Source organism: Colossoma macropomum, unplaced genomic scaffold (assembly GCF_904425465.1).
Source record: "Colossoma macropomum unplaced genomic scaffold, Colossoma_macropomum, whole genome shotgun sequence".
Classification (NCBI taxonomy): Eukaryota; Metazoa; Chordata; class Actinopteri; order Characiformes; family Serrasalmidae; genus Colossoma; species Colossoma macropomum.
Genome location: NW_023495461.1, coordinates 77,051 through 90,349, shown reverse-complemented (window position 1 = coordinate 90,349; position 13,299 = coordinate 77,051). Strand labels below are relative to the sequence as shown.

At 38.1% G+C, this 13,299-nt stretch overlaps 1 protein-coding gene across 1 annotated transcript in view; it reads right to left on the bottom strand.

Annotated features, from left to right (window-relative positions):
• Positions 1-1,787: 1,787 nt before the first annotated feature.
• Positions 1,788-13,299, bottom strand: part of prkcba (protein kinase C, beta a) — a 53,269-nt gene continuing 41,757 nt past the window's right edge. Inside the window, exons 13-17 of the mRNA XM_036562623.1 lie at positions 12,376-12,514; positions 11,635-11,715; positions 11,368-11,475; positions 9,784-9,924; positions 1,788-2,287 (exon numbers count right to left, since the gene is read on the bottom strand). Of these exons, the coding sequence (XP_036418516.1) occupies positions 2,132-2,287; positions 9,784-9,924; positions 11,368-11,475; positions 11,635-11,715; positions 12,376-12,514 (625 nt within the window). The 3' untranslated portion in view covers positions 1,788-2,131. The remainder of the gene's footprint in view (positions 2,288-9,783; positions 9,925-11,367; positions 11,476-11,634; positions 11,716-12,375; positions 12,515-13,299) is intronic.

Here is a 13,299-nt window from a genome sequence, read left to right as displayed (position 1 = left end):
TGTTATTAATATATTTCAAATATATATATTGAAATTTCCTTGTGTAGAAACAGTCTGTCCACAGTTAATCGCATTAAATCTCTTCCAAATACTGGAGGGCACTGAAATCGGTTTAAACAAAGTCATACACCACAGATTTGGCGGGATAATCACGAAAGGATATGTTCTCTTCTTTATAATATCAGTAATAATACCACTTTTGGAATGGATATAAAGTTTCAAAGTCTCTGGTACGGATGTATTTCCAGTTAAATAACTGACTGTTCTCAGATGCAGTGTGGATGCGAGTTCATGCATGATGTTTAATATTCACACCACATTGCATGACAACATGACTCCATCAAATACGACCAAACCCTAAAACGTTCAGCTCTGAGCTTTGATTTGGCACAGTTATGTGTAGCAGTAGCATAGTTTTGCACCCACACCAATAGTGTCCATCTAAAGAAGGAGAGGGAACTGGCTGACCCAGTGAACAACCTGGTCAATAACATTAAATGCTTCATGAATGCCGCATGGTATGTGTGGCAGCGCTACTGTTCAAAAGTTTGGAATCATTTTCCGTGTTATTTTATATAACAACTTATTCAATGTGGATTTACATACTACAAGCCATTCGCCAAAAAATATTCTATTAAATGATTAACATCAAATGTTTTGTCAAGTTATCAGCTTTAAGATTTGATCTCCAGTTGAAATATGATGAATTGTGCATATTCCATTGGGGAAATCATAACATTTTTGCTTTTTAGTGAAGCCCTTGGTGTAGCTTAGCATACCGCAAGCAGATATTATTGATGGGTTTGCTAGAAATTGTTGAAATAATACAACCCCCCCCCCACCAAAATTTAGCAAAAATAATTGACTGAAACAGACTGAAAAATTACACATTCATTCATACAACGTGCTTCCTCCAATAGATGAACCTGCTGTGAGAATGTACTAACATGACATGTATTTCAGTTAATATTTTGGCTATATATATATATATATATATATATATATATATATATATATATATATAAACTTTATTATAATGTTATGTTAACTAATGCTATTGGTGTAGCTTCACATACTGTAAGCAGAAGTTACTCATTCATAGGATTGCTAGAAATGTCAAAATACTACATAAAACCAAAATGTAGCAAAAAGAATTGACAAACAGCCAGAAACAAAAGATTTCACATTCATAGATAAAACATGCACCCACCGATAGATTAACCTGCTGTGAGAATGTACTATCATGAAACTACAAACATTTGTATTTCAGCTCAGTTCAGTCATTACAAACTATTCGGCAAAATGTATTGAATTACTAAATATCGATTTATTATCCAGTATTACAGGAATTTCAAGAAGTTACTAAATGATAAATTTACTTGGAAAAAAGTCTGGTTCCACTGACTTACATTAAAAGTAAAGTAGGTTTTTTTCCTTCTCCCGTAAAGTTACCATTTTGGAGATAGATGGGTAGATATAAGGTAGATATAAGTTATCTGCCATTGAGATTTGATCTCCAATTCTACAATATGATGAATTGTGGATATTGTATAAAATATGGATATTTAAAGGTTGATTCCAAACCTTTGAACAGCGATGCATCTCAAGTAAGTTTGAGAAACAACTGAGACTATTGGTTTGACCTGTGAAGTTTTTTGTGGTTACTTGTGACATTTTGTCCCCAGAAAATTCCAGACAATGTTTACATTACAGTACTGATTAATGGAATAAAAATGATTAAAAATAATGTACATTTCTTATGTAGTCAAGGCATCATAATGTCGTGATGGTGTTGAGAAATTCTCAATTTTAGAACTTTAATGTTGTGAAAGTGTTTGAGTCTGAATAATGAAAAGCCATATAATCTTAAACTCATTTGTTGTCATCTTCATTCCACTGATTTCCACTCAAAACCGGATGGCCAATTTATGTGTGTGCGTGTTTAAAACGTTTATTTTTAATGATTAATCAACATGAATGGTATGAAACAAATGCAAAGGTACACACTAGGTCCACTGATAAAAATCTGATTTAGTACCACTCTGTACTTTCTCTTGTGCTTGGCTCATTCTGCCTCAGTCATTTCAAACTCTCCAATCTGATTGGTCCCCATGTTAAGTGCCGCTATCGGCTACTTGGATTCCTGAGCTGTGAATTCTGGGTTAACGTAAGAGAAACCCTGGAACTCTTCCTGGTCCAAGTTAACAAGCACTTCCTGGTCGGGAGGGGTCAGGACTGGAGGATGACGGGTGAAAAAACGGTCAAAGTTCTCTGCATCCCGACCGCACTGTGGAGAGGACGAGAGAAGAGAGGAGTGGGATGATGGGAGGATGGAGGTTAAAATAATAAGCAGTTAAAAAAATTACAACAAAAGTGTGATAAAACATGACAAAAACAACAGAGCAATCATGAGAAAAACCAACTGAAAGAGGGATTAAAACATTACAATATTCTCGGAAAATTCCTCACATACAGTGAAACCTAATGTTTTCTAGACAGGAATAACAGTCGTGGGTTGGATTATCAAAAAGAGTCAACATGCGTGTAATCTTCTAATGTTTTAATCCCATAAAATCCTCCAGAAATCACATATTCTTCAACTGAAAACATGTGAATCAACAAATGTTGAGGAAAACATTTGTTTCATAAGATGTGGAAGGCATCCAAATTCATAAGCGAGCTGGGCTGAGAGTTTGTGAGTGAGCTGCAGTGTTGGGGAGGCTGTTCCAAAACTGGATTAACTATAACATTCCTCACTGGAAGTGCCTAAGTAGCAATGAGGGAGAAGAAAGATGTACTTTTATTACTTTTAGACAGGGACTATAGAATCTGTAAGCTGAAAATAACCAATAATTAGCACTTTGCTGTGGCCACTGCCGACACCAATAATCAATGATTTTACTAGGGCTGCAATGACAAAACTACAGTATCAATAACGTTGATAATGAAAAATTGTTGGCAATGAATCATGTTATTGATTAGATGGCTTGATGACGTTTACATCCGAAAATATGTTCATATGCCCTTAATAAAAGCATCTTTTGGAGAATATGAATAAGAAGATTCATGGGCTACGTTTTTAATTATTAAGAATAATCCTTGTATTTTTTAAATAGTTAAATGAAACATTATTGCCAGATGAATATCTGCTGGTTTGCATTCCCCAACTATCAATCAATTAAAGTCATAATAGACTAACTTATTATAAAAATAGATACTTGTTGCAGCCCTAAATTTTACTTGATGTGTGAATGTGAAGAATCTTTACAAGTCAAGAACCTTTACAGGTCTAGGAAGAAACCTTAAATTGGTATCGAACCTTAACATTATGCGGAGGTCCTTTTAAAACTGTTAGGGTTTTCAGATTTAGACATCTCATTTATAAAAAGTGGTTCTTCTTTGGCATCATTCAAAGAACGCTTTTTTAAAATAATGGATTTGGGATGCAAGACGATACCAGAGTCATACAGGAGTTGGTGGTGATTACATCTAACTGATAATCTGTTATATGATGAAGGATTTGTTGTATTCCAGAAGAGCAGAACGTTTGGATGACGCTGGGATACTACTACAGCTAGAGGAATGTAGTGTTAAGAGTTTTGCCCAAGGACTCACTGGTAAAGCAGTGGCTTAAATATCTGATCTTGTCTGTTTGAGGGGCTGTGGTGTTATCCACTACACTACCCACCTCAGTAGGAATACGGAAATGCCTGCCACCGGTGACCATATGTGCATCAGTGCACGTGTGAGCAAAAAATAGGGTGGCAAGTTTCAGTTTTAATCTTCACCAGCTGTAATTCCAATATTGATAATAATTGTTCAATTTACTGACAAATAATATTATCATATAACCATAACCACAGATATATCATGTGCCCCTGACTACTTTACCTTCTTTACTTTCAAGGCTAACTACAGAGAAGCTTCCTCATCTATCAAGGTGATAATAGTCAGCCATGTGCCTGTTCATGCTGTGCAGGAGTAGCTGACCCATATAAAAATGGCAAGTTTGTCCTCTTAAATCTAACAGTCTACACTAATAATAGAAATTCAGCTGCTCCCCAACACTGGAGAGATGTTTTGTAGGTCAAACATGATCAAAACAACTTACCTCTGTGTCTTTGATTTCGGGAAATAATATGAGTATGAAGGCATAGTTTAATGGTATCATACATTTAAGAAGGAAGTGCCTTACTTGTACGGAACACTAGGTACATACCTCGAGTACAAGGTAAAGAACATAGAATACACAGATGAACCAAAACATTATGACCACTCACAAATAAATCAAATGACACTGATTATATCCTAACAATGACACATTAAGGTCTGGGATATATTATACACTAAGTGAACAGCCGGTTCTCGTAGTCAGTATGTTTGAACATGGGAGGAACGGGCAGGTGTGAAGATCTGCGCAACTCTGACAAGGGCCAAATTGTAAAGGTCAGACAACTACATGACAGCATCTCCGAAACGGCAAGACTTGTGGGGTGCTCCCAGTCAGCAGTTGCGAGTACCTACTGACGGAGAAGGGACAAACCACGAACTGGCAACAGCTCATTGGGTGCCCACACACTGCATTGCAGCCTGTCGCATATGGGGCTGTGTAGCCAAAGACTGGTCAGAGTGGCCATGCTAACCCATGTGCAGTGCTGAAAGCCGTCACACTGTGGGAAGAAGATAAGTCAATGGAGAGAGTGTGATGCTCTGGGCAATGTTTTGCTGGGAAGCCCTGGGTCTGCGGGTTCACGATGTAAATTTGACAGGTGCCACCTACCTAAACATCATTGTATACCAAGTACACCCCTCGTTGCAAGGCTATTCCCTGATGGTAGTGGCGTGTTTCAGCAGGATAATGCGTTCTACCACACTGCACACATTGTTTGGGAATGGTTTGAAGAACATGGCGAACAGCTGTAGGTGTTGCCCTGGCCACCAAATTCCCCAGATCTCAATCTGATCAAGCATCTGTGGGATGTACTGGAACAAGTCCGATCTGCAGCAGGTTCAACTCGCAACTTACAGGACTTAAAGGATCTGCTGCTAACATCTTGGTGCCAAATACCATCCGACACTTTAAGAGTCCATGCCTCAGTGGGTCGGAGCCGCAGCACACGGAGGACCTACAGCTTTTTAGTTTTGGCTCATTGGTATATATTGAGCGTTAGTGCCTTTGAGATGACATCAAGCCTTACCGAAATAACACTGTGTTGTACCCAGACTAGCATTATTAGACTTATACATCTGACCAAATTACAACTAGAAGTAGTAAATTCACACAGAATTAATCATTTGATATGTTGTCACAATAAAAACATATTAACCACATAGGTGGGTGACCAATGAAAAGAAAAGCCTAAATAAGTAAGTGGAGAAACATACTCTTTACTTTTAAAGACATACAATGTCAACTTGATGCCTTTTCTATGTTGCTAATATAGGATATGAATAGTTCTCGAGGAAAGGACAGTAAGCCTGTCAGTATCTGAACAAACTAACCAAATTGCAGGGATTGTGGTTGTAACTGTTTGGCTTGCAAACTGCCTATGCAAAGCAGAGGATTACTTACGGCCCTCACATAACACTCTGCCTGCCACATTATATCTGCCGCTAGTCTTCTTTGTATAAGTCAAACTGAGTTTGTGCTATGACGGTGTACTATGGGGCATTTATACCCTTATCTTTAATTATGTGACAGCTCTTTTCAGGCCATATTCTCCATTTTTTATTTATCTTATTTTATTCCCTGAAGTTTAAGTATAATGTTTCTTTGGATTTATGAAACATAAACACTCATAATTCTTACATGATTCATTCTACCAAGTCATTCTTACGTTATCCCTTAGAATGAAACAGGATGTTTTTGTTACAGCACCTTTAAAGTTCTCATATCCAACATTTGTGTGGTTGTATGTTTTTTTTTTTTTGTATGTTGTATTTTTACAGGCATTGTTACTGTGTTGCTTTAAGATTGGACATGGAACAAACTGTTAATCCTCAGGGACATCATCGAAAAAGTAAACTTGAACCCTTTTACTTGTGGGTGTGTGGATCCTGCAAGGATACGTTTGCTTCCCGACAGCCAGGAACAACTCAACGTTTATTTTCTCTGCAACTGCCCATCCAATAACTCTTATATGGACTGTCTGCAGTGGCACCTCATCAGTTCACCTTGAATGGGCGGTCATACAGCTGTAAGCAAAGGTTTGAACACACCCGCTCAAATAAGGTTTTGTTGATTTTCTAAGTGAAAACAAGACACATCATCTACACAGAATAAACTTAAATATGGCATTTTTACTGCAAATTTTAGTGCACAGTTTTATTTGCTTCAAACATACTTGTGAAAATGGTTTTCTCCAATATATTAAATTGAACAAATAAACAGTAACTGTGCATTAAAATGTGCAGTAATGTGTTCTCTGTAGAGGATGTGTTAACTTATTTTCAGCAAAACATGTTTGACCAGGGGGTTCCAACATATTGCACAGAGCTGTATGTAAACATGTTAATGGTTGTGACTATCATTTTCCATAAATGGGCTGTATGGAGTGTGGAGCTTTTGTTAATTTTTTTTTTTCTCAAAACGCTTGGAGGAGAATGCTAACTGCAAATCATGTTAGCACCGCACTGAAGGATACTGAGGGAGGCCAGTTACGCCCACCCAGAGAAAACAAGGCCAGTTATGGTCTCGGAAGGCCTCGGATAACTGTGGCATCGCCGGGAATTGAACTCATGATCTCCCGTTGATAGGGCTAACAATTTGACATTGTACCCACAGGGCTTGGTATAATAGAGTTGTGCCCAACTCCTATGGCTGTGCTTACGCTACCAAATTTTAGCCAGATTTGCTCCTTTTTTCACAGTCTGAAGTGATTTTCCAGGTCAGGAGCTCGATCGGAAGTGATGGCGCGAATGATCTGGTAGTGTGAGAGAAGAAATGAGTCAATCTTCAGCCTTCCGATCGGATACCCTCCAATATAATCAAACGTTCGATTGTAATGACTCAACGTTCCTGAGTCGTGTAATGTGAGATCCAAGATTATCTACTCTTCTGTGTTGTTGAGCACCTTGTTCCTGCTTATATCACAGGATTTTCACAGACCTCTTTCTGAAGTGAGTGAGTTTGATTTATGGGAGCATGGCGTGCAGACCTAAAATCGACCCGCAGTTAGTGCTTCCATGACGTGATCTGATAGAAGTATCATATAAGCACCTGTAGAGGTGAACCTGCTCAGCAGATCTCCTTTCAAATTCAGTTGTTTGAATGAAGCAGTATGCGTAGGGTGAGTGCCAAGCTACAAAAACTGGGACATCACGACCCTGTGCCGCAACACTGTGTGGGGCCACCATGGGGTTTCGTACCGCTGCAATCGCGTCATTATTGGCACGTGCATCCTTGTGCCAGTTACAATGTGTCAAGTGTTAATCTAACTTTTCATTTTGGGCAGGAGTGGAAAAATGGTAACATGCAGACCTCTAATTTGAACATGCTCCTCTTGCTTCATTGCTCTTCGGACATTATCAAGGAAGTTACATAAGAGAGTGCAATAGGGCTGTCACGATCATTAAATTCTAGCTGGCGATTAATTGCAATATAATCACGATTAATGATTTAATAGTTTTTACATTGCTTGAAATAATTAAAATACAAGCCTAAAGTAGCAAAATTATCTGATTAGCCACTTTAGTTGCTTAGCTATGTTTACTTAGTAGCAGCGCTGCCCTCTAGACATTTTAGCACCAAGTTTGAAGTTAGAACTTCTGTTGTCGCAATGAAAGTTTCTTTTATTGACAAGTATTTGTCTCAACCCAACACACTCAATTCACGTTTTGTTTGTTGCAGCATAATGTAACTGTGAAATCTAATGTCTGTGGAAAATGACTGCTGTTAGTTTAAAAAATTGTGATCATCTCAAATAATTGCGATTAGGCAATTGTGCTGTGCTGTGCAGGGCTGGAGTGCAATGGAGTAAATGCCTGTATCTGCTAGCTGCTTTTATTCTGATGAAAAATGTTAAAGACCCAGGAAACTTGAGCCTGCGTTTTCTTGATAAGTAGGTTAGTTTTGTTTAGATAGTTTTTAACCACATTTCTGCAGGCCTCCGAGTGGCCATTCCAGTGTGGGAATGGAAATCGACTCATCAGATAGTTTATACATACATGACTTGCCTCCAAATCACTGTGAAAAGGGGTTAAGATCTTGCCACAGAAACGCCGGACAATGGGCCTCATTCACCAGCCATTCTTAATGAATTTCTTCTTAAAATCCACTTCTGCAGTTCTGAGTTTCACCAGTGTTTTCTTATCTGGGATTTGTTCTTAGGTAAGAACAGAATCTACACACACTCAAGAGCACAAATGTGTGAACAGTTCTGCGGTTTAAGAACACGTCATAAATCTGACGTAAACTTTTTCTGTGGACCTTTCTCAAGAACAAATTTAAGAAAAAACTTGGAAGATATTGGTGGATGAGGCCCAATTTTTTTAGGGAGCCATGATCACAGAGTGTTTTTCAAGATGAATTATAAAATCTGCTAAATCGTAAAGTCTTTTTGTGTTTAGTTCTTTTTCTGTGACATAGCAGGCTGGGAAGACGTTGCAAGTCATTTACGCACGCCCATCAGACTACCGATTCTAGAAATATTAGAAATAGTCTTATCACATTTCTTTCTTGGTTTTTTCATTCAAACTTTGCTGGACGTTTTTATATAACAATCAGTTTAGTATCATGTAAACATTGTTAAATGACTAGTGACAACAGTTGATTGCAACACTACTGTTCCCAGATGTTTTTCCGCTAACCCGTCCCGCAGTTTTCGAGATACTGACACTGTTCCAACTCCAATGTTCTGTCTGATCGGGAATGGTGTAGTTGAATACAGCTTTTTGATCATTGTTAAATTGTTATTTTTTTCCCAATAGGAATGAATGAGGAGCCCAAGTTTGGTCACGATTATACAAACCCATTAACAACACCCTATTAACCATATGGGGTGCCGACGACACAGCAACCCTATAGCAACCAAAAGCGATACCGTAGCAACACCCTAGCAACTACTTGGGACACCATAGCAGCCACATAGCAACCACTTGGAACACCTTAGCATCCACCTACAATACCATAGTAACCATTTGGGAGCAACTTAGCAACCATCAATTAACTGCTTAAGCTGCACAATCACTTGCACTTTTCTAGTTTGCACTGTGTTCCCTGGGACTTGCTGTTTAATATGTGTATTTGTATGATGCCACATCATGTAATCTAGCATAAGATGTTCCTGATGTGTGTTTCTTGATTTCAGTCTAAATAACACAGGCCAATATGTAACCAAATGAAGGATTCCAAAGTATTTTCAGTGTATCAGATGGACTATCGCAATATGCAGCACTGGAATCACAAAATGATATTTAGTGCATACAGCTCAGTCTAGGCATACAATTATTTACAGCACGTAATGATATTTTACAAGACTATGTCCGCTGCAGAAGAGCTGGCGTGTGATTCGCCTGGACTTGCCTTGTGCTAAACCTCTCTGTCCACCCTATTTATCATTCCTGAAACATAATACTGCATGACATGTTTCTGCTTCGGGGGGATGGGGAAGCAGTTATTTAGAGGAAGTAGTGCATTTACTTCTTAGTTAAGTTTATGATTACTTCAAGCTCTTGTCAAAGATAGAAAAGAATAGAGGACATATTAAAAAAACACACACAAGCACACATACAAAGTCGCACAAATGCATACAGACACACGCCAGAAGGTAGACTATTACTTACTGCTTTGGGTTTGAATGGTGGTTGAACCTCTTTGTTCTGCAGTTTCTCCCAATCCATGTAACGGAAGAACGCGTGTTCCTTAATATCTCGCTCCCCCTCTGGACCGCAGCCCAAACGCTTCCCTGGGTGCTTGGTCATCAACTAAAAGACACAAAATAGCCGGTCAAATAGGACAAGTGTGGGTGGGTACGCAGTACAATGTAACATGTTACAGTAATATGATCACCTTTTCCTGTTATTAAGTAGTACAATGCATTACAGTTATATGCATATGTTTGGTCAAATTATGTTATTTTGGTGAATATAAGTTTACACATCCTCTACAGAGAACAATTACTGTTTATTTGCTGGATTTTACATATTGGGAAAAAATTTAAACGGAAAAATTATTTATTTTTTCCAATATATTAAACTCATCAAATAAACAGACAAACTCTGAGCTCCTCCTATCCTGTTGGGCAGCATTTATAAAGTTGATTTATCTCATTTAAATAGCCTAACTCTGTCTTATCTGGTAATAACTAGAATTTGTTTTTGTTGTTTGTTTGGATCCATTTAATTCTAATCGTAAAGCAGGAGTAAATGTCTAGGCTATAATGTTTTGATCTAGACTGTCTAAAGGAAATCTGTGGAAATTATAAAGATACTTTATACCATATGAATCCAGTTGAGTCACTTATAATTAACATTACCGGTCCTAATCTGGTAACTAGTCCAGCTGAAATTCAACTTCATTTCTATTTAGAAAAAAAAAAATAATAATTTGACTGGAGATGTTCAAACTTTTGCATACAATGTTATAGTTACTGAGTTAATAGGAATTATGTTACTGGCGGTACTCATGTATCTAAGAGAACAATATTAATAACTCACAGTGCATATAAAGCATACATTTCCTCTATATAGATTATTTGTGAATGTCGTTGTTTGTAATTTGCGTGTGCTATGTGAAAGCTAACTGCATGACTTTTATTGTGAAGCAGAGCAGAACAGTGCAAACAAGATGCACTAATAAACTTGACAAGTCCCAACCTCACCTAAACATGCCAGACTTTTTTATTCAGAAACAGCTCTGTAAGCTTTATTTTTTATTTATGAAGATTTTTGGACCGTTTTAGAGGCTAGTTTCTACAATTTCAAACAGGATCAGCCAAATTCATTTTTAATAAAGCATAAAGGCAGAGATAGTGAAAGACATTTTAAATAATGTTTACTGTGATTGGGTATTTCTAAATAAATTACCAAAAGGACTACTGGGTTTTTAAATCAAACTGTATCTGCTGAAAATTCCATCTACTAAAAAAAATATAATAATATTAAAGTTTGCACTTTTTTCCCCACACAAATTATATGGCAAAAATAAGAGTACACCCAAGTTTTAAAGCCTATATCTCAGAATCAGGCCTTTTTTTGCACACAGATTTTTGCACACTATCTACTGGACACAATGGCATTATAAGTATCAATCAAATCTGAGATGGTCAGTCAGCAGGACTTCTTCGATTTCACATGGATTGACCCAACATTACTGTTTAGTGTGTAAAGGTTAACAAAACATGCATGCATGTGTGCGTGTACACCTACACCCTTGCATATGGCCACTGCCTCTTTAGACATGGATTTAGGGTAGGATACATGGTGCTCCATGATGGACTGGAAAAGCTCATCTTCATCTTCACCATCAAATGGGGGCTATAAGAATAAAAAAAAATAATGAGGCCAATATTCTAATGACAAGTACAAGCAAGCATTTATGGGAAAAATGATAATGAAAATAATTTATGTATGAGTGTATAATCACTGTATAGTACATATATATAAAATTTACATTGTTTTAGCATTCAACATTACCTGTCCTGCTAACATTTCATAAAGTAGAACTCCATAGGCCCACCAGTCAACCGACTTCCCATAGGGCTGATAAGCAATGATCTGAAATAGAAGACAGTCAGAATATCTCTCTTCCTCTGTCTCTCCTAGTGTCCCTATATGTTAAAAAAAATGAAGCATGGAGTTTTTGTTGAAGGGCCCATATCCTTCATTTTTCTTTTATTTGTGTAGTTTTATGCACAAAAACCAGTCATATTTCATTTGCACAAGACTATTTTTCAACCTCTCTTTATGCTTTAGAATTAAACAGGCTGTTTGTGTTACTGTGCCTCTAAATGACCTCTGCTCTGATTGGCTGCCCTGTCTTGTGCTTCATCCAAAAAGCAATTTGAGCTGAAACATTCCTTATAACTTCAGTGTGAATGGGCGGGGCTAAATTGCCATAGGCTGAATAGGTGGATCTACGTAAATGAGCTGGTTCTGGTGACACCCCAGAAACAATGAATTCAAAATGGGCTGTTTTTGTAGTTTAGTTTCCATGTACAGAATGTATGGCATGTTTTGAACCTTAAACAATGTTTAATGTTTAAATATTGCTTCAAACTCAAAACTTAAAAAGGTGGGGGGAATTTGCTTGTCCATGATATGGGACCTTTAAACAACACCATGTTGTTGATTAGCCCTGTTTTACTGTGGTTTACCTAGAATATCAGAACATTTCTACCTTGAAAACCACTTGAAAACAAGCACCCATCCACCCACCTCAGGGGCAATGTAGTCTGGAGTTCCACAGAAGGTTTTTGTGGTGACACCATCAAACATGTTCTCCTTGCACATGCCAAAGTCTGCGATCTTAATATGGCCCTCCGAGTCCAACATCACGTTATCCAACTTTAGATCTCTGCAGGCACAAACAGAAAGACTCATGCATTACCAGCATTATCGTCAGCCTTCAAGACTTGAACACTGCTATGAGAAGTGCACCTAAAGAGGACTGGAAGGAAATTAAAAGGAAATCAGAATTAGATCCCACAATTCTGTTACAGACATACAACGATCAGACATAACATTATGACCACCTCCTTGTTTCTACACTCACTGTCCATTTTATCAGCTCCACTTACTGTATAGGTGCACTTTGTAGTTCTACAGTTACAGACTGTAGTCCATCTGTTTCTCTGCATACTTTGTTAGCCCCCTTTTACCCTGTTCTTCAGTGGTCAGGACCCCCATGGACTCTCACAGAGCAGGTATTACTTGGGTGGTGGATCATTCTCAGCACTGCAGTAACACCGACATGGTGGTGTGTTAGTGTGTGTTGCGCTGGTCTGAGTGGATCAGACACAGCAGTGCTGCTGGAGTTTTTAAACACCTCAGTGTCACTGCTGGACTGAGAATAGTCCACCAACCGAAAATATCCAGCCAACAGCGTCCTGTGACCACTGATGAAGGACTAGAGGATGACCAACACAAACTGTGCAGCAGCAGATGAGCTATCATCTCTGACTTTACATCTACAAGGTGGACTGAAAAGGTAGGAGTGTCTAATAGAGTGGACAGTGAGTGGACACAGTGTTTAAAAACTCCAGCAGCACTGCTGTGTCTGATCCACTTGTACCAGCACAACCCTTTTTGGTGCTACATAGAATCCATTTAAAAAAGATTCTATATAGAACCATCTACAGC